This window comes from Lepidothrix coronata, unplaced genomic scaffold, assembly GCF_001604755.1.
Source record: "Lepidothrix coronata isolate B3197 unplaced genomic scaffold, Lepidothrix_coronata-1.0 Scaffold174, whole genome shotgun sequence".
NCBI lineage: Eukaryota > Metazoa > Chordata > Aves > Passeriformes > Pipridae > Lepidothrix > Lepidothrix coronata.
Window position 1 is genome coordinate 1,171,596 of NW_016690354.1, and position 21,774 is coordinate 1,193,369.

Sequence of the window (21,774 nt, forward strand, 5' to 3'; positions counted from 1 at the left end):
ACCCATCTCCCCTCGCCTGCCTTGAGCCGATAGAGGTGACTGAGGGGCGGGCTCCTGCATCTCCAGTTCTGGTCTCCTCTCGCAAGGTCCGGCGCCATGATAGGAACTGTGCTTAGGAGGCTCCCTGCGGTGTGAGGGAGCCTTTCCTCCCCTTTCCTCCTGTGCTAAGGCCAGGTGCTAAGGGAGGTGCTAAGGGAGGAGGGGGACAGAGGTGCCTCTCAGGGAGGCCAGAACTAGGTCAGCGTAGCTGGAAAGCGCAGCTGGTGCAGTGCGATGGGGGGCGGAGAGCCAGTTATATCCAGAGGGGAGTGAGTGGATGGAAGGCGGAGGGGTCTTTCTGCGAAGTTGCAGGGGCGGGGCAGCGTCCTGCAGGCCTGTCGCAGGGCTGCTAGCAGACCCGCCCCGCTCCCCATCCTCCCCCAGCCCCGAGCCCCCAGCATCCGCCGCCGGGCGCCCGCCGAGCCCCTTCCCAGCGCCGCGCCTCGGGGTGGGCAGGGGGACGTCCGCGAAAGGGCAGAGAGAAAGGAAGGAAGGGAGGAAGGTAATGCTGGAGGAGAATTGAGGAAAAAAAGAGATGTTAATAATGGAGAAAGGAGGCTGGATGGAAATGGAGAAAAAATCTGGGCAATGAATAAGGAACAGATGGAGAAATGTATATTAAAATAAGGAAGAAGAGAAGCGTGAAAGTCAACAAACAATGACAAGTGATGTTTCAGCACTTGCAATTGGTGCAGTGGGGAGGTCATCTGCATTCCTCACAGTGCCCATGCAAAAGGACGCGCGTCCTCCTTGCCAAAATCCACAGGGCAATAAGCTGCTGCAGCCAGACGCTGCAAGCTCACCATCGCCAGTAGCTTCGGCGGTACAGATGTACCTCGCTACTGCCCAAAGGTCATGCTGTTACCACCCTTTGGAATGCAATGAAAGCCCATTTCAGTACGATTTGCTGAATGACCGGTCTTGTTTGACCTTTTCAGTGTTCTACATCAACATTGCCTCCTCTGTTACAGCTCCAAGGAAATCTAGATTGCGAGAGTTGTGTCCTTTTGTCGTTGCTGTACAGCCAAAGCCTTACTTTCTCTGACTTTTTATCCCTCTTCCCATTCCCTATCCCTTTTCCCTTTTCCCTGCCCGTCTCCCCCGCTGCCCAGTGACAGCTTTGCCCACACTGCCTTGTCTCCATCATTCCTGGGCTCACCAATCTGCTCGGAGCCGTGCTGCCTGCAGAAACGCACGCCCACCCCCGCCATGCCCTCCCAATTCCCGTTTTCCAGCCCCCCCCTCCTCCCCCCCGTCTCTTCTCATCAGCCCGGCTACATCCTTCCTGGCCTGACGCTGCCAGCGTGTCTCCTCCCTTCTTCCCTCCCTCCTGTCCTTCCCATCCCTCCCCCTTCTCTCCCTGCAGTGCTTCAAGCCCTCACTGCAGTGCAATCCATCACTCCCAGCAAGGTCCTCACGCCAGGGGAGGGGGAAGCCTGGCTCCCTGTGAGGCTGGGGGTGGGTGGGCAGGGAGTGCAACTATCTCCTCCTTTGCTAAGAAGTGAGAAAAGCTCACAGAATACAGACCATTCCAGAACTGAAACCTCCCATCTGCTCCCAGCTATTTTATTTATCCATTTACTTATTTAGTTTCTTTGTTTTCAAAGAAAAATATGTTTCTGCCAACATTCCAGTGAGGGCGACTGGGCAACTGAAAGGAAACCAAGGAGACAGAGAGAATGCCAGAGTCAGAAAAGCTTGTTCAGATAGAAAAACCGGGAGAAAGAGCACTAAGGGGAGGAAAAGAAAAAAAAAATCAAGAAAGAAAAAGGCATATACAGAAATATAGGAATAAATGCAGAAATAGGGGAAGAAAAAAGATTAGGTGCAGGAAAAGGAAAACATAGCAAAAAAACCCAAGAATTAAATTGGTGAGAAACCTGAGAAGGCAAGCATGGCAAGAAAACTCAAGGAGGATACAATAAATAGCCAGAGGAGCCTTGCTAAGGAGGTTTGGCTGATATGAAATAACATTTAGATAGTTTAACAAGCAAAGCCAGTGGGCTTTGTTTTGAATGCAAATATTCTTTACAGCTGCATGCAAATAAAATTCCAATGTGTTTTTTTATTCTAAGAACGAGAGCATAATGGCTGAATAGTTGAAGTCCTTTTTCATAAAAAGATAGATATCAGGGCAGCTGCATTGATGGACAGAGGCAAGAAATTATTATAATAGTATCCAATTAGGTTTTTCAGCGACCAACATTGTTGCTCTTTTACAGGCATCTTGTGAAGGTGCTGTTGAGGTTGATACAGAATGGTTGCTGTTTTCATCTCTTTAAAACTGAGGTAGCTAAAGCAGTGCAGGCCCTTTATGCATATACATATCACATTAGGACAGATTTTCGTTAACATTGCTTGCCTTAGTTTCAGTCTGCCATTGAGTTAGAATAGTCACTATACACGGGGAAGGTCAGAAGAAAATTCAAGTGATCTGGTTGAAGTCAGCAGTACCTACAGGAGAGACAGTGATTTATACCACTGCAGTTTTGGTAATGCCCAAAATCTTTGTTCAGATTTCTCTAATGTCAACTGTAGAACAAAACATAAATGATGATAAAAGACGGACTTTACAGTCCCAGTGAAATGGAAGAATATAGGAAATGGAGGCATAAAAACCTGAAAATGGTGCCTCCTAATTTTCCCCACAATATGAACTTTTATCAGTTTGTCTGCTAACAGGTAGCTTCATTTGCATTTCTTCTACTCGGTGCAACTGTTGTTCTTCTTTATTATGTCCTATTAGAAGCAGGGTGAGTGCTGTGAATGCTGACACTGAGGACTTCAACAGTTTGTATATTTTGGATGTGGCCAATTTAAGAAAAGGTTTTGACAACAGATCTTTTCTAAATGTTAAAGAATTTAAAGCAAATGGCTTTTAAAATTGCCAATTTTGCCCCTTCCTCAATGGCGTTTAAAAATTTACAGGTATTCTATTTTTCAATATAATTAATATAATATGATATCTATACTTTTGCTTTATTTTCTTTTTAATTGCTATTTCTTCTCCCAGTCTCTCTATGTGCACATGAAACCTCTCTGTAAGCATGGACCTGTATACCTCTCTCACTCTGATGCCTCTTTTAATTGAAAGGGTGTGTCCAATTCAGGCACTGCAAGCTGCCCCAGTTTCATCACATATTTTAAAATCCTGTACTCCCCATAGCCCCACTACTGCACTCACGGAGCTGTGTGAGGATCTCAGAATGATGTACATGTCAGCACTGCAACACTAAACATTGGAGTAGCCCTTTCAGTGTGTGATTTTTGGATTTTTGGAGCTGATTTTCTTGGGAGGAGGGCTAGAGGGGCGCCACTCCTGGTTTTAGACTGTAAGGGTAAAAAAACCCACTAAAATCTGTTCCACCTTAGAGGACTACTAAAAGAGAATACAAATGGTACAAAAGACTGGACCTCAAGTGAGACAGATACTGTATTGTTTGGAAAGCTCAACTGTGATTTCATCTCTGCTGGACCGGCTCTAGTGAACCTCTCTGTGTAGGAGGAACACACCGCTCTGCTTCCCAGCAGTGACTTCTTTAGCCAGCTCTGGTTACTGCTCCAGTGCTTGATCACTGTGCTGCAACAAGAGGGTTAATCCTGCTGGCTTCGCTCCAGGGTTTGTGCTGTCCAGAAGAGATGGGAATCCATCGTGTCTTTACTGGCATTTTACTTGTGGCTGCAGCCTTGTCTGTATGGAAAAGCTGCACCAGTTAAATTAAATATGGTGTTCTATGTACTCCAGACTCTGTATGGACACATATACTGGGCTTACATGAGGGATTTATATATTTGTTAAGCTTAAAGTGTTACCTGTCCCCCTGAGAGAGCAGTCTTGGAAAATGTTCTGTGAGAGAAGCCATATTTGAGCTCAGCTGCTTGAAGAAAGGGGAATATGGAGGAACAGGTGAAACAACCAGGAGAAATTGGCCCTGAGACAGTACAAAGGATCAGAAAGGAACTATGTTTATGATAGTAAGAACTACAGAAAGAGCAGCAAAGGAAACACCAAAGCACAGCAAATGAAGAAGGAAAATTCTGGCAATTCACCATAACCACCTTGTCCAGGAAAGGCCTGAAGCTTGTGGCTGTCACCAACCAATAGCAAAGAGCTCACTGATTTCCTCTTCTTGTGGTCAGTTCTTCACAGTGCTGAACTGATTTGAAGGAGCTGAGTGGGTATTAATCAGAGTTTCATGGACTACCTTAGTGCATTTTGTGACTGCAAGACTGTATGCCCTCTAAGCACTGCCTTGTTGATTTGGAAATAGAGGGGTGAAGAATTCCTTATTTTTGTAGATGGGACAACAGAAAGCATGACTATGAGTCAAAAAGAGACAAATTGTGTCCAGGCTGCTGCACTTTGCAGTGTTTGCACTTCTACAGTGGGTTGGATACAAAGTCAGATGTGAATCTCCAAAAATTGGGGATAGATGGATCAGGCCTTGAACTCATGTCCCTTCCCTCTGATGACCTCAGCAAAACCTGCAGAACAACTGCAGGATGATGTCAGACCTCAGGTATTAGTGGAGCCCCTCAGCAGTGTGGGACCCAAGAAAATTCATTTCAGCCCCAATTCACATGACTAGTAGTCCTGCATTATTGACATGATACATTCACATATCTTACAGCAGTTCATTAATTTCTTATCAGTCAGATGTAACTTAATGCCCATTACCGTGAGAATATGTGAAGGCCAAGAAGACAAAGAAGGAAAGGGAAAGAAATCAGTAGGAATTTAAATGCTGGTCTAAGACCTATACAAATAGTATGCCTCAGGATCACTCACCCGTCTGCTGAGACACAGAAGTCTCTGGGGTGAAATGCATCAGGTGATTTTAATTTCTAGGAAGGCCAGTTTTGTGTCTTATCCATGCTACTATCGCTGTAGCATCCCTGGTAACATAATGGGATCGGTACCAACTGGGAAGGAAAATAACTTTTTGCTGAATCACTGTCACTGCTTCTGATCTTAGGTAAACACCTACAGGCACTGGAGTCAGCACTTAGGGAATATGTGTTTCCTTTATGAGTCACCCATGCCTTTTACTGCAGCACAGTTCGTCACACCATACTGTGGCCTTGATACCTGAATTTTTAGAAGGAAGAGTGCTTCATCTTGAGTCATCAGCTGTAGATGTCCCCAGGATACCCTGTGATGGAGGACAGCAGCCCACAAATCACAAGACAGCAACGGGGTGAATGAGAAGGGAAGGTGCAGAAGGATGTTAATTTTTCATATCTCCTAGCTGTGAGGGCTGTCCAACTACCTTTGTCAATGTCATGGGGCAAGGATGGGGGAAAAAAAACAAGATCCTTTTCTGTCTCAAAAAGCAAACCGATTAAACAGTTGTGAATCCAGTAGACAATTAGGAGAGCTAAGAGGAGATACTTCATGCCAGATGGAGGCCTGCAGATGCAGAGCCACATCTCTTGAAGAGTGTGCCTGGACTGCAAGAGGAAAAAGGGGCGTTCTCATGCCATTGTGCTGCGGCTCCCTCCGGTGTCCACCGCGAGCAAGAGCAGCATGATACCTCCAGCTATTTCTCCGCGGCTTGTCTGGCCTGTAAAATACAGAACTGCTTCTTAGCCAGCGATTCCGTCACCAGGAGCATCGACCAAGCTCTCCAAATGGAGGCGTGCTGCTAGCACCACGGGTCTACCCACACCGAGCTGCTGGGGGAGGACACAGTCTTCCAGTTTGAAAGAAGGATTTAAAGCTCAGAAGCAATCGGCAGAAACTTTGCCCAAGATTGGTTGTGAATCCTGTGCTCTGTGGGAGATGGTGGTACATCAACACATTGGTAGATCAAAACATTTGGCATCAATGAAAGTTTCCTAATAAATGTGTTCAAAACTCACAAAGTCTTCAGGATGTTTCAGTTATCCCGTTAAGCAGTAACAGAGGCTTGAATGACAACACAGAAGTACAGAGAAAAACAAAAACCAAACCAAGGTGTGTGGAGTATTGTAACCCAAACATACTGATATGTGGACTTCCAGTAAAAGCCAAGAATCTTAGAGGATTACTCAACCTGAGGTGTGGTTATAACTTCCATCACATTCTTTTTGTTGTGTAATAACCTCACCAGCACTTCCAATGCACCCAGTTTTAGCTGGTCTCTGAAAGTGCAAATGTTGGTGTCTCGCTCCAGTGAAACAGTGCAATGCTGTTTGGCTCCAGAAGGCTGTCCTGGTACCAGGGAAATTCCTAGCTTTCCCCATCCCCTCTGTCCCTCCTCTAGTACGGTCCACCAATGGTGCATCCTCCAGGGGCCTTGGGAGGACCAGAAATAAGAAGGAGCAGTCATTTCCCTCTTGAGCACTGCCACACCCAATGCTCAGCCACTATCAGGTAAGAAGTGGTGACATCAGTTATGTCACATGTGGGCAAAACTCTTGAGTCTCCTGTGGCAGAGAGGACACAGTGAGAATTTCCTTTAGTAACTTTGTATAAAGCATTATAGAATTTTATTTCTAGTCTGCATTTAGTTGAGAACAAGCTAACGATGAGCCTTAGGGGACACAGCTTTCCCCTATAAGGTTTCACTGCTAGATGAGAGAGGGAGTGGGGTCATTTCCTAGATTTCTCCTTGGCTTCAGGACTGAGACTGTGCCTTGAAGCTCATCCAGTGCCTCCTCAGATCGAGAGGACTAGTTACAGAAACAACAGAGGGAAAATAAGTCAGCAAAAGCAACAGGAGATGAGGGATGCAGGGGCTGTTGGAGGAAGGGTTAGGGGAGAGTGGCTATTCTATTGGGGCTCATAAAATGCAGAGTGGAGGCACAGGGGAGTCAGGAGGATGGCAGTGAAGGTCAGGTCCCATTCTTCCCTTCTCAGTTTGTCTCCCTCACTTTCCTACTTTTTTACCTTTTTTTAATTTTTTTTTCTATTTTTTGCACACAGACAGGCAGCGGCGCTGCAGAACAGGCCCCGTGGGCGGTACCTGCTCCCCGTGCCCCCTCCCCGCCACCAGCCTGGTCCAGGCGGGAGCCCCTTCCCTCCATCCAGCCGGGAGGCTCCAGCCCCGCCCTGGCGGGGCAGTGGGGTGATGTCACCGCTGCTGCTGCCCGTCGATTGCCCGCCTGCCCCCCGCCGTGTTCCCCCCGCCGTGTGCCCCCCGTCCCGCCGCCCGCGCTCGGTCCCCGCGGGACGCGGCTGCTCCCACCCCCCATCCTATGGGTACATGGGATGCGGTTCTGCACTGTCCCTGTGCGAGAGGCGCGCAGGGAAACGGGGAAGAGGACAGAAGGACTGGGGTGGGAAGAGGCCGCAGCTGAGTGGGGAATCGTGGCTAGAGGTAGCGGCGTGAGGAGAAGCGGGAGTGTGCAGGAGGGAAGGACGAAATGGGACACCAGTGTGCAACACAGACCCAAGAATCCATCCCTGGTGCTGGGCCATCCTGGGGGAATGGGAGGAGCCCTTCGGAGGACAATAAACTCCGGAATGAGGGTGTGGGCAGCTGCTTCTCGCTCCCCCCCCTCATTCCAGATGCATGATGACACCATGTCCCTCCATCTCTCTGGCTTTTTTTTTTTTTTTCCCAGAAATTGTATTTTTGAAGACAACCAAAAGAAGAACGTATTCCGGGTGTGGCTGCATGTGATTTACCCAATAGCTAAAGTGGGGGGGACGCCGAAGGGGAAAGACAGAACGTTTGCTGCCGAAGGGAGTGGAAGCTGAGGGCTGCAGTAAGTGATGGGGACCCTATCTATTGTCTCAGTGCTCCTCAAAATAACTTAAAAGTAGAAGAGAATGGAGGGAGATAATGTGGGGGAAACTTTTCTTTGCATGCTGGATGTATGTGTGGAGTGGGGCTTAGCCACTTGGATGAGAAAAAAGATGGGGACTGGGGGAAGGAGATGGAAAGAGGAAGAAAGCAGGTGATGTTATAAGTTCAGTCCAGAATATTTCTGAAACACCTGGAAAACTGGCCAGATGAGGAGGGAGACAGGAAGGAGGCTGGGAAGACCAAATGGTGTTGAGAGGGAAATGGAGGATAGCAAGCAAAGTTTCTCTGCTGTGGGGGAGCGTACTCCAGTTCCTGCCTTAGCTTTCCTCTGACTGCTCTCTCCTCAACTCCGCAGGGATGAAGAACTCTGGAACCTGTATACTGTTGTGTCTCTTGGCACTCTTCTTGTCCCCAGCTGGTGAGTCCTTATGCCAGGGGGAGGATTTCTTCCCCAGCTGTGCCCCACAGAATTTCCTACACAGACTAATAAGCAATGACCTAAGAAGAAAGACAGAGACATGTAGATGGGTAGTGAAAGGGGAAGTACTGAACAGGAAAGGCAAGGTGGATATAGGGCTGTAAGGAAAAATCAGAAACTGGAAACAGGTTCTCATCTGTGACAGTCTCCAGTAAGTACTGGGAGTCACAAGAGACAAAGATCTACAGCCTCCACTTCAGGGATGTTTATGTAAGCAAAACAGCCGGGTCAGTTTGAGAAAGAGAGTTAGGTGTGCTTTATGCTTACTGGTGTACCATCTGTGTATTCAGGGCATTTCCCAGTGATCCACAAAATTTGTTCTGTCATAGTTATGACACATTTGCTGTCACTAGTAGTTCCTGCTGGAATGACCCCATTTCAGGCCACTCGGCTGCTGGAAGGTTTTGTAGTTCTTTGTACAGCTGTTTTGAGAAACCTAACCTCTGTAGTTCGGATGACTTTTTGCTTTTGGTGGTAGTGGATGTTGTTACTCTGTTTTGTTGCTCCGTAATTTTGTTTGCTTGGAGCTACTTTGGCAAAAATTCAGGTGGGATCAAATTTGTTTAAAACAAAAAAAAAGCACAAAAAACCCAAACCAAAAGGACAGCATCAGACATTACAATTGGAAGACTCAGGACAGACAGTGAAAGAAGATGAATTTCAATGAACAGATAAAGTTTCACCCAGGAAAGACTCTATATGGGAGAGAGGTGATTACCTAACTACCTATCACATTCAAATCAGGTTATTGCAATACCTTCTTTGGTCCTTCCCTCATGCTGAAGCCTGATTCTGCTCCAAATAGCACTTTCTCCTTTAAAGGTGCACAGTAGACAATGTCATATTTACGAATGTGAAGTGGGGAGGTGAGGCATCCAAGAGATGAGTTTGTAGGTGGCCTACAAAGTTAAGGGGGGAAAAAAAGAAGCCTGTGGTTTTTATGGTGAATGAAGGAGGCCCGAAAGGAATATTTCTTACTTTTGTGTATTTTGTTTTAGCAGTTCTGTTTGTGTTTGTTTGTTTGTTTGTTTATTTTAACTTGGAAAATAACAGGAGCGATCAGCTGATCTCTCACTGCTTCTTTTGTTTTGGGGTAAGCTACAGATTCAGTGAGTTAGAGTTGCAGTTTTAGACCTCAAGGATGAATTTACTGCAACTTGGAGAATAGACTCCAGTTGTTTATAAAACATATGAATTTGGTACAATAGCAAATATAAATTGAAGTAATTGAAAATAGGATTAAGAAAGTCACCTGTTTTATCTCCTCACCTCATATGCAGAGATTTCACTTCACTTTATGTCCTGTTGTTTTAGAATTAGATCAGTTTTCTAGTTAGCTCCTAGGGAGGAAAAAAAACCACCAAACTAGTAAGATCTGACTTTTCAGTGTTAGAAAAGAGGGGAGAGCCTCCCTGCCTTTTCTATATGTCTCTTCAAATCCGGCACTGCTGGCTTCTGCAATGGTTTCAGAATTTGTGTCCTTCCTTTTGCATCAGAAACAAGTGAGAAAGTGTTCACTACCACTTACTTCTCTACATGTTACAATTAAGAGATTAGCCAGAACAGGGAAAGTTTTGGGCTGCATTAAATTGTGCAATTAAGTTATTATACATGTCTGGCTCTCCCTGGGTTAATTGCCAGCAGCTGAGCTGTTGCTGGCAGCTGGGTGGGGAAGAGAATATCAGGGTCCAACAACTCCTGTAATGCTGCAAAGCAGGATTATGTAGGGGTCCCAAGAGTCCCTCTGCAGTCTGCAAGTAACTGTTCTTGGAACATGGAAAAACTAAGACAGAAGCTCCAGAGCCGATATTTTTTACCCACATCGTGGGGTAAAAGAAGAACATTAAGAACAGAAAGCTAAAGGCTGAGTTCACAAGACATAGCAGGGTGTAATGTTTTTTGGGCTGATCGTGCACACATCCATGCAGTGCCCCAGATCTGTGGCTTTTTCCTGCCAACTCCTTCCTTCATCCCACTCCAGTTATGCAGACATTTCCCTCCTCTGTGGCTTGCAGGAAATACTTTCCTGTTCCTGGCTGCTGTAGGAAGCAGCTCTCTCGCCCTTTATATTTGGACAAAACAAACAGTCTAGCCCAGTTTCAGTTTCTTCTCTTCCACACAGCATGCACAGCCAAGCCTTCATTGTTCCTCCTCTCCAGTGCACCCAGGTGCAGAAAAGGGAAAGATCATCTGCTCTGTGCTCTATACCCAAGCAGGATGACGGACCAGATAATTATTTGCCTAAGGAGATACAAAACCTGCAGTCTGTTTCTTACTGTACCAATCCGTGACCCCAAGTAAATAATTTCTATGACTCAGTTTCCTCTTTTATAAAATGAATATAGGGATTTTGACCAGCCTCCAGAGTATGGAGGCCACGTGGATTTTTTTTCAAAATGCATCAAATGGGGTTTCAGAAATGCAAAATCTGGTAGGAGATCTGGAGGTATTTACTAACTTGTCCCTATGCCCAGCCATTGACCCTCGTGGAAGCAACAGGGTTCGGATCAGGACCCGCTGTGTCCATGAGTCTTTAAACAACAAACCCGGCCAGCAGTGGAGGCTGAGGCAGAGTGAAGAGATTTCTCCCTTCAGCAGAGGGCAGTGGTGTCTCCTGGATAGATAAATGTCTCATAAAAATTTCACAAAGCCTGCAGACTGTAGAAATCTCTGTCTTTCTTCACTCTCCTCTCTTCTTTTCTTGCAGACTGGTTTCCATGGGTGGTCAATGGGCAAGAACCAGAAAGTGCAACTGGTAAGTATTACAGGCATATTGTGTGCTGAAGGTTGTTCATGTGACTCCATTGTCCCATGGAGTTATAGCCTGTTTATTAGCAAATACTGTTTTTTGTTTCTTTACCTCTGACATTGTGAGCTTACTTTTCAGGGAAGATTGAACAAGCCCTCCAAGACAACTTGTGCTCTTCACAAATAATTTGCTGGTGTAGGGGTCCTGAACAGTTAGCTTAAGCGCACAAGTGCTGCTTTAGCAGTGAGGCCACTGGGAAAGGATACTGAGTGGTCTTCATACTGGCTTTGTTGTTGGGGGTGAATTGCTTTATCCCTCTGGACCTTTATCCATTTCTGTGACATGGTAATTTAAAATGAATGTATGTTTGCATCGTGCTTCAGCACCCAGAAGAACCACAAGGGCCTGCCTTTTCTTCAAACTGAAGCCCCTGGCTAAGCCTTCAGACATCTTTCAGCTACAATCCTGTCACGTAGTATCTGGGCCTTTCTAGAAAACTATTCAGAAGGCAGTCCAAAACATGTCCTCCAAGTTTCCCTTTCCTTCACACTTTATCCCTCCATCACTTTATCCCTTTATCCTTCCACCTCAGTTTTGCCATTACTTGCCTTTCAAAGAAACTCATCTGCTGATGAATTTCTGCAGCCAAGACTAAGTTTTAGAGCTGCCTCCCTCCTTCCCTGCAGTGGGTGCCTCATCTGTCTGTCCTGCTGCTCTAGGAGCCATCAGCACCTTCATTTCAGACATCTTTCTTTCCCACCAAGATGCCTAAAATGGCCGTATCTGAGAAGTCAGAATATGCACCCAGAATTCAGTATGGGTTCATGCAACATGTGCACTAAAAAATCCAGTTCCAGGCCAGTCACTGACAAAGGGAACAGATACAGGTGGGATGGGGGCACTGTGTTTGTTTATGAATTTACTGGATTGGATCGCACTGTCTCATGAGCCTGTGATGGCAGCCAAGGTAATTCAAGCTAGCTATGGCTGGCTATATAAAGGACCACAAAGTAAAGACAAGCTTTCTTAAGAACATTCTCTCTTTTCCAGGTGATGTTACCCCTGCCTCTCTTCTCAGCAGCCCTGGTAAGCTTCTATCTCTTGGCATCTTCATGCTTCTTTTTCCCTTTTCATCTGTACTTCTGCCTACACACACCCAGAAATTACTCATTATGCCCAGAAACCCCTCTTCCCACTTTTGACATCTAGCAGTGTTCTTCCAGTGTTTACGGCTGTCTGGGAATCTTTTCTGTGCTCTATGCAGGGAGATTAATTTAGGGTGACTTAATGGTCTGTTCTCTGAGGAAATGCCAATCTCACCTAGTGTAGCAGAGCTCTCTGAAGATGTTTGCACTGCAGGAAGCCATGAAATTCCAAGCTCACTCAGCCTTGTATTCCACAGAAGGTGGCAGAAACAAAGAGACTAAATGACGAGGGTGAGAAATTGGACAGGTTCAAACTGAGCAGCACTGGGACACAGGTTGTGTGTGTGTCTGCTGGCAGGTAGCACATGTGCTTGATGCTCAGGAGACAGAGGTGGCAAAAAAACCCTGAAAGACAGTAGTAAAGCAAACTCTGAGCAGTGTTGGGATCAGGAAGTGGACGTACTTTTCTTTTAGTACTGTCTTCCCCAGTGTGCCTGCGGCTGTGTCACTTGGGGGCAGCAAAGGTAGGGTAGATGGAGGACTTGGAAGATGAAGACTTACAGCGTGCAGTGTGTCTCCTTAGAGAGTGGAGATAACCTCAGGGGAAGGACACAGAGTTGGTGGGAGTATAGGCATTTGCAACAACAGGCAATGGAGGAAAGGAGGCTCAAGAAGGAGCCTCCCCACTTTTTCCATGAGTCTGGTTTCAAAGCTGGCATGACTGGTTTCTCTCCCTGCTGAAGCAGTCTCAACATCCCCCTGAGGCTGGGAAGACCAGACAGGGAAGGGAGAGGGGGAACACATCTGGTCAATGATATGGTCCAAAGAGAGGCAGCTATGCATGGCTGTTTCTGGGAAGTGTGCTGTGTGTGTAGGAGAGCTCATCTGAGAATGGTGTCTTGTTTTCCAGGACATCAGTTCCATAATCTGTCCTCTGCCCTGATTCTGTTCATGATCTGTCTGGAGTATTTATTTTGGGTCAAGCTGTCATGGGACAACAGTGGAAGAGAAAACTGGAAGAACCATATTGTATACACATCTTGGGTGGGATGGGAGGTGAAAGCAATTGTGTTCAGTATATGAGACCTGACAGTCTGTATGAGTGTAGATAAGACTTAGTGTCTAGACCAAGCTGGTGGTGACTAACCTACATCTAAAACTGAAAAGACTAAAGGTGAAGCCTTTGCAGCAAACTTTGAAATGCTTGGGCTTTGAAATGCTTATTATTGAGGGATCAAGAAGAATTCTTCACAAAGGATGTACCATTGGGACCCATCTTTGCTCTGCAGCATCCTATCATGCCAAAAGCTCAAATTAAGATCTTTCAGAACATCTTCTCTTTTTCCAGCTGCAGCTGTTACACCACCTGCAGTTCCTCCTTCCGGTAAGTTTATTCTCAGTTCACAACCACATGTCGTAGACCCTTCTTCCCTCTCCTTGCACAGTCCCTTGCACACCCAGAATCCTGCCATCTCTGACTGCTCCTAAGCACAGCCCCAACACCCAAAAGACTCATTTTCCCTTGTGCACATGTGTTTTGTCTATGTTTCTGGCTGACACTATGGCACGTGAGCAGAAGTAAAAGTCCTCTCTAACTGTTGATGAAAACTTGCACCTGGCAGTCAGTTCTCTGAATTCCTTTGCAGTTTGTTACTGGGCAAATTATAAAATGTACTGGTTTGCTGTGGTATAGATGGGTTACTTTATTATAAGGAATAACAAATCAACCTTCTTCTGATCCTTTGTCATGGACATTAAAGAACTAGAGGTCTTGGGGATGCTGTTTTTTAAAGGTGTCACTATTCCTTAGGAAGAGGCAGTCACAGGCTCCTTCACTTCTTCTTTAGATAAATAGTAATTACAGCAACTAAATAAATTTACCTGACCTTTTGAATTTTAAGTGAAGATGCCCTTATAGTGTAATTTTGAACAGTAATGGTAGTGCTTTATGGGAAAGCTTGGCAGATTTTTACCATTATTGGCTGAGTAGTTGGCACTAGATTCATATTGGATTTGTACCTTCTCTTGTGGTTTCATGTTAGTAACAATTAAATCTTTTCCCACCTTGGAAGTTACAATGGAGGGCTCTTGAAAGACCTTTCCAGGTATTTGTTTTGATATAGCGCATATCTGGGAAGAAATTACGGTAACTAACTAACTTTGCTACCCTCTGTCTTCCAGTTCTGTCTGACAGTGAAACTGCAACAGCTTCATCAGGTATGTTTTAAGTTTGCTGCCTGCATTCCCTCCCAAACCCACTTTTACCCACCCTGTTACCTCTCCAGGCAAGTGCTGGCTGAACACTGAGCTTTGTCTCCTGGAAAATTGCTTTCAATTGTTTCTTGAGTTAGAAGTACTGGAGAATTATGGTAGTGGAAACTGCAGCCTTCTCCTGGTTGGCATGCCTGGGAAGGGAGGAAGTGGCAGATCACCTGACCAGATACACTGGGTCAATATTGTGCCATTGTCATTGGCTGATACCTGGCATTTCAGAATGAAATACGGGAAAACCCATTATAGTTAGCTATAGGGTTGATTGTCCAGAAAAAAAGGAACTAAATTCGTGTCCTGAAATGAGATATTGCAGATCTATTAGAAACACATCTTAAATACTTAACTACAATTTACATTTTATTTATTTGTCTCTCAGCCTTACAGCATGTGCCTCCTGTATTCAGTATGCCCAGTGAGCTTGTTTTGCATTTCACTCAACTTTCCCTTGCTTTTGTCCTATGAGGCAAGGGTATCACATGCAGAAATGTCTGCATTATTTTCCTATTCTCTAAACCATACCCATCTCTCGCAAGAGAGAGGACAATAGAGGCTGGAGGCCTTCCTTAGAATCCTGGAGGACAGTACCTAGTGATGAAGTGATATCTGTGCCAGAATGAGTTCGCCTGCCAGTGATGCTGGATTGCACCAGTGTGTTTGTGTGTGTGTGTTCCCAGATTGTCGTGAAGAAAAGTTCCCTTGCACGCGCCTGTACTCTGTTCACAAACCAGTAAAGCAGTGTATCAGCTACCTCTGTGTTACAAGGTAAGAAACAAGCAGTCCCTAAGAAGTGCCTTAAAAACTCTCCAGAAATGGTGTACCCAGTTAAGCAATTGTTCCTTTTGAAGACTAGAGGCCTCTGGGAACCAGCTGGTGAGATGAATCCTATCCCCAGAGTGTCCTTTTTCTGTGATTATTTAAAACAGCACAATTACTATTATCTGTGCAGCACTAAGGAACTGTAATGTGTCCTATATTGTAATCCATATTTAAGGTATTTGGCCATTTATAGGGCCACGAAGATAATCAGAGGGATAGAGCACCTCTCCTTTGAAGACAGGCTGAGAGAGCTGGGGTTGTTCGGCCTGGAGAAGAGAAGGCTCCAGAGAGACCTTATTGCGGCCTTCCAGTACCTGAAGGGAGTTTATAAAAAGGAGGGAGAGCAGCTTTTTGCACAGGCAAATGGTGATAGGACAAGAGGGAATGGTTTTGAACTAAAAGAGGAGAAATTTAGATTAGATGTTAGGTAGAAATTCTTTACGCAGAAGGTGATGAGACACAGGAACAGATTGTCTAGAGAAATTGTGAATGCCCAGTCCCTGGAATTGTTCAAGGCCAGGTTGGACGGGGCTTTGAGCAACCTGATCTAGTGGAAGGTGTCCCTGCCCATGACAGTGGTTTGGAACAAGATGATCTTGAAGGTCCCTTCTAACCCAAACCTTTCTATGATTCTAAGATTTTATGAAGCCGTTGCCAAGATTACTTTGCTATCGATGGCAGCCTTAATCTAGGGTAACTAATCATAAAAATTTAGGACTTGCCTTCTCATCAGTGAATATATATGTTTATTGCCTGTATCCCTTTTTTCTTTCTTTGGGTCTCTGTGCCTCTCGCTACTGACCCTGGCGATCCCTCAGTGTGCGTCGCATGTACATAATAAACAAGGAGGTGTGCTCTCGCATTGTCTGCAAGGAGAATGAGGTCATGCAAGGTGAGTGATATCAAGCTAGCCTAGTGATATCAAGCTAGCCTAGAAGAACAGCTGCAGCCATCTGATAGAGTCTCTAAGCTAACTAGTTAGCTTGGACTCCAATCTGTATGTAGTAGTTTCCCTGGACTTTGTGTGAAGGAGCTCTAATGCAATGCAGTCTTAGATCCAGTACACAAAAAACATGACCAAATAAAATGGGAAGTAGATATTGTACTAACAAGAAGTATGATAGCTCTGTATTCCTCCATCTTGATCATGCTCTACTAGCCCCAAACACACTCTTACTCAAAGTTGTATTCCTTTGAGGTTCAAGAGTAAATATCAGTATTTCTGGTCATGAATAGAAACAGGATCCAGTCTAGATTTTTTATGAAGTCTTTGTTGCAGCAAAATACCAGTGATTTTAGTATGTATGATAAAGCCAGACAGAAATTCATAAAAGCCTAAGGACCTGTTTTGCGTGCCTCATGTATATGAGGATTCAGCAGTTTCAACAGTTTCTGTAGATGCAGTGAAGGATGTACCTTTAGCTGTTCTAGTAGTGAAGAATTTGAAGGAAGCTTTGATTATCTGTCAACTTGTGTGTGTCTGCTATGTCTTCAGATGAGATCTGTCGCCAGCTGGCTGGCCTTCCTCCTCGACGTCTCCGCCGATCTGGGCAACCCCTGCCTCTCCCTTGCAGACAGCTCCTGGAGCAGCAGCATGGAAGGCCTGATGCTCTGTGAGCTCCCAACAGCAGGAGAGGAAAAGGAAGGAAGAGAAGAGAAATCCTTACCCGCTACCTACCCAAGACAAGTCCTTCTTGTTTGTGATTTCCCCACCATTTTCTTGCTTCTATGCCTTCCCCTACATTCTCTTCTTCAGGTGCTGCAGTACACAGAGTACTCTGATAGTCTGTTTTGGTGGCTGTCGTCATCTTTAAAATCTGTTGCTGAGGATAGAAGATGCTCCCTCCTTTCCCTCTGTCTGGCAGGCCATGAGCTGCTCATTTCCCAGAGGTCCTTATAAATGTGCTGCATCTTCTCTTGCTTTGTCCCTGGAGGGATATTCTGTGTGGGGACAGGATGTAGTCCTCTCCAGTGGTACAGATGCCCTAAGCTGCATTTCATGTGGAGGAGTACAAACTAGGACTAGGCCCTAGGACTCCTGCCCTTTATTTCTTGCAATGGCATCAGTATGAGCTCAGATATTGTTAGTCAGCCTGAGCCTCTCTGATTCTCCTGAGCCACTGCGTTTGTTGTGTGATAGCCCAATCTCCTCCTTGTGTCTGCTGGCATCAGAGAAGTGACAGAAATGGGAGATGAGCTATCCTGAACCCAAGGCAAACCTCATTGCCCCTGGATGGCAACAGATCATTTATAACTCCCTCTGGGAAGTTCTTTGTCCCAAGCCCATTGCCTCCCTCACACACAACTGCTACCGAAAGGAAGAATTCTGGATTTAGTATGGCATTATATTTTCTCGAGAAGATTATGTTGGAACAGAGTGCTGCCTCTTACACTCCCTCGTCTCCTCTCCCCATTCTTGTCCCTCCCTTCCCATTGAAGACATCTCTTGATGTCCATTCCAGGCAAGTTCCACAGAGCAGTAATTATGGCTGTCTCCACTCCTAAGCCCAAGAAAGCCCATGAAGAACCTGCGTGTCCTGACAGTACGGGGAACTTGCAATGAATTAGCTTGTCCTGGTGTCTTGTCTTGGTCTGGCTACCTCCACACTCTCCAGTTGCTGAGCTTGCTTTCAATATCTCCACTTGAGTTCCTACCTCTTGACCTGGAAGCTTCTGCACAAAGCAGAAAGGAGTTACAAACTGGAATCAGATGTGAGATAAGAATCATCATCTGGGATCCCTGGTTATCAGGGACCTGGGATTTTCCTGCAAGTTCTCTGACTTTGCTGGCCTGTACAGAGCCAGGTGCTGACGGGGAAGGTAAACATATCTGCAGATATAAGTGCTTATAGAGGCAGGCCAGCCTGGGGAGAAGAATTACTCTGGTAGCACTGGATGTCTGGTCTGCTCAAGAACTTTGTATTTCAGATATATGGAGAACATTTCCAGGTATATGGGCAGTTTACATGATGACACTGGGTAGGGTAAGTGGGGAAGAGCAGTCTGAACTGTATTGATTATTCTGTGTGACTCTCAGTGGCATGATTCTGTGAGGCACCGGAGCACTGTACCAGATCAGCAAGACCCTGTCTCTAGGACCTCTGTGTTGTTCCCAACTAACAGAGAGCCAGTTCGCCAGATTAGGCATTCACCCCCATCACATAATATACTCTGCTGCTGAACAGAGTACCATTCACCCTTGCAGAGACACTGCTCTCCTGCACAGAGCCAGGGTCACACAATATCAGGGACAGTTTGCTGCACAGAGGCAGATGTCTCTTGAGAAAAAGAGTAAAACAATTAATGTAAGACCCTCTCACCTGGACTAGGATTTCTGCTGTATGCATCAATAAGCTGTTTACATCCTCTCTGTAGGAGAAGACACCCTGTGCAGACAGATTTGTTCCATATGAGGTCAAAATTGTCCATAGACGGGCTAAATCTCTCTGTATTAAGCCAGTACACAGGAGAAAGAATTTCAAGTTATGCAGTGTCTGGAATTTCATCCTATATACATAGGAGCATTGCACCCCTACTCAGGGAATGATGCTCCTCCTCAGTCTAGGCTCTGGAGACTAGGTATGGAGGAGGAATTTCTCTGTGCTGAGAGAGTGCATGTTTCTGTAGAAAGGAGGTCACTGAGAGCTTGATCTCACAGAAATTCAAGCCACTGGCAGCCACTGACTTCCATGATGGGATACCTCTGAAAATTGCCTGTGTGGAGGAAGGTAGGATGGAGACGAGATATTAGAGGGACATCTTGGAAATTGGACTAGGCCAAGTCTCCACTTTGTATTTAGAGTTGACTATAAGTTGATATAGATATATAGCTGTGTAACATAGCTCCTGTACAGCATATAGAAATTTAACATTTAACAGTTTGGGAAGTAGTTAGAAGCCTTTCTGTTGCTTGCTTTCAGCAGGGTCAGGAAGAGGTGCTCCTGTCCAGGAGAACATTGTTTTAATGCTAGAGTCTATATAATGCGTATTAAAGGAAAATTTATTTCCTATTATTCTTGGCAACTCTCACGTGTTTGGGTCTATTTGTCACTTGCTGTATTTCCTCCAGATTTGTGAGGAAACTTGACTCCAACCCAAATCTGTCATTTGGACCTTTTTACTCCCTGCTAGCCTAGTCCTCTGCTACCACCCTCCCTTCACTCGTGAATCACAGGTCTTCCTGGGAAGTCATTATTTTTTTCTAGAGAAACATAAAATTTGCTCCAGCATAGCTGTGCTAGATTTTCCTGACAGTTGGTAGCTGCTGAACACAAGGATAACTCCTCCCAGCCCGTTAAATTTGTGCTGAAAACACATCTTTTCACTGTGCATGTGCCATGACTTTCTGGTAAAGAATTAACATCTCCAAGTAAAATGGTAAGGTGACTGAAATAAGAGAAGAGCTGTGCTAACTATCACATGAGTGAAGAAGAATTTGTTCACTACAGCCATTTAACTCAATAATGGGAAAATTACATATCTAGGTCAAAAGGATTAGAAGAATTTCTCTTTCATTGATTTTCTGATTTTTGCATAGATTCATCAGGCACTGACTGTGCATCATATTTTCATTGAAAAGATAGAGCACTCAGAGTTTGGGGCACTCTAGGCAGTGTGTTCATGTGCAAGCAGTGAGGTCTGCATTTAGATGGTATTTCTAGAACAAAAGTGGCTGTGGCCCAAATTACCCATTAAAGTGCCTCTGACAGTGTCCCATAGGACTTCAGGACTAAACCACACAATGCAGCTTATTGCACAGTGCTACCCCCTAGAAGCAATGCCCATTCCTGGCTGATGCTGTGGTGTCCCTATCTTGGACTGTTATAATGGAAACAGCCTCAGCCCCAGTGACTGTAGATGTTGCTCCCACCTACACAGGCCAAACCCTGCTCTGTCTCATGAGCTCTTGACCTGTGCAGTGTCCCTCTATTGGCACTTTCCACTGGCTGTGTGTGCCATCAGATTTTTGTGATTCAGTTTATCCTCCCCTTTTCTTACAGCGCTGGAGTCTGCAGACACACTTCCTCACCTTCATTAGCACTTATTCCATACACAGATTTACCTTCCCTGCCATTCCAAACTGAATTGCCATGGTTGCTGGTCTCTGGATAGAGCCTTTTCTTATAAGCCAGGGCAGTGGTTTTAAATACAGCTCCAGCTAGGTCTGCTGTTCATGCAGTTGGGCTAGCCACAAAGAAAGCTGCCAGAGGCCTGTTTTAGAAACATGGTCCTGTGTTTGTGGCTGATTTTCACAAACTTCTGACCTGGAGCGGGAGTTAGATGTCCTGCGGTCACTTCCGACACAATGGTTGTTCCTGCTCCTTTTACTGTCACAGCTCCCCACTACTGAGCAGTGTTGCCAGTTTGAAGGCTACTGTTTGAAGGCCAGTGTTCTGATGCTCGGTCCCCTGTTGGAAGCAGCTGCCATGTCACCAGAAGCTCCATGTTTCCTGAATCTTTCCGCAATAACCCACATCATGAACAAAATATGTTGACATCGGGTGTCTCAGCTTGGAGGGATGCCTTAAGAGCATCCTTCTGGCTGGGGTGTGGGCTTGCCCTTCACAGAGGGGACTGGTGCTTGCAGCTTATCCAAAAAAGCACCCCTATTAAACAAAGAATAGCTGGCTGGAAACCAAAAGGGACTTAAAAATTAGAGGAAAAAAAAAAAAGTTGTGGTTGGGTTTTTTCCCCCCAAAGATTTTAAAGGTACACAATCCTATAACATTGACTCCTGGCACCACATGGTCTGACATTGTTTGACAGTGTACCTTCATCCAGCTGTGAACAGTCCCTTGACAGAGCACAGGAAATCTGAATTCCATTTCTGAATCTCTTCACTTCCTGCTCTCTGATCTTCAGCATCCTGCTCTTTTCTGTTTCTTGCTGTCCATAGCCCCTGTAGTGCAGCAAGTTGGAATAAACTCCTACAAAATAGAGAGCTGGATTTCAGTCCATTAAAAGAAGTTATAAAAAAAGTTGTGTGAAACATCACAAGGGTATTTGATTGTCTACTTTTGCTATTAATGTAAATTATTTTTTCAAATAAAAATATTTTCAATAATATAAATTGTATCAGTTTATGTACTCATTGCTACTATGCTGAAATATATAAAAAAGTGAATTGGTAAAAACCATTAAATTCATTTAATGAATAAATTATCTGTCAGAATGCTGTTTTGTAAATTTTACTAATATTGCAACATCCATACAAATACAGCCTGTCACAAATTAGACATTAACAAAAAGGTGTAATAGAGAAACATATAATTCAATATGTCTAGCTAATAAGTAACGTCAGATCTCACCTACTTAAATATAAGAATAAATGTACATGAAGCTATGCATTTTTTTAAATAAATGTGGATATTGAGATTGTATATCTCCCCAGTTAGGATAATAGATAAAATTATACTGAAAGTTAGCACACAGAGCTACCTTCAAAGCTAATAAGATCACTCAGAGCCTTGTCCAGGTGAATTTTGAAAAAGTCAGTAAGGATGGAGAATCCTCAATCTGTTCCAGTGTTGCACCACGCTT

At 45.0% G+C, this 21,774-nt stretch overlaps 1 protein-coding gene across 1 annotated transcript; it reads left to right on the top strand.

Annotated features, from left to right (window-relative positions):
• The first annotated feature begins 1,514 nt into the window (after nucleotides 1-1,514).
• Nucleotides 1,515-21,159, top strand: MFAP5 (microfibrillar associated protein 5). The gene is given in 11 exon segments (XM_017830156.1): nucleotides 1,515-6,394; nucleotides 7,588-7,666; nucleotides 7,668-7,731; nucleotides 8,128-8,190; nucleotides 10,958-11,005; nucleotides 12,050-12,085; nucleotides 13,493-13,528; nucleotides 14,326-14,361; nucleotides 15,093-15,180; nucleotides 16,053-16,126; nucleotides 16,730-21,159. Coding segments are annotated over 11 exon segments (744 nt in total). The 5' UTR covers nucleotides 1,515-6,296; the 3' UTR covers nucleotides 16,852-21,159.
• The last annotated feature ends 615 nt before the right edge of the window (nucleotides 21,160-21,774 follow it).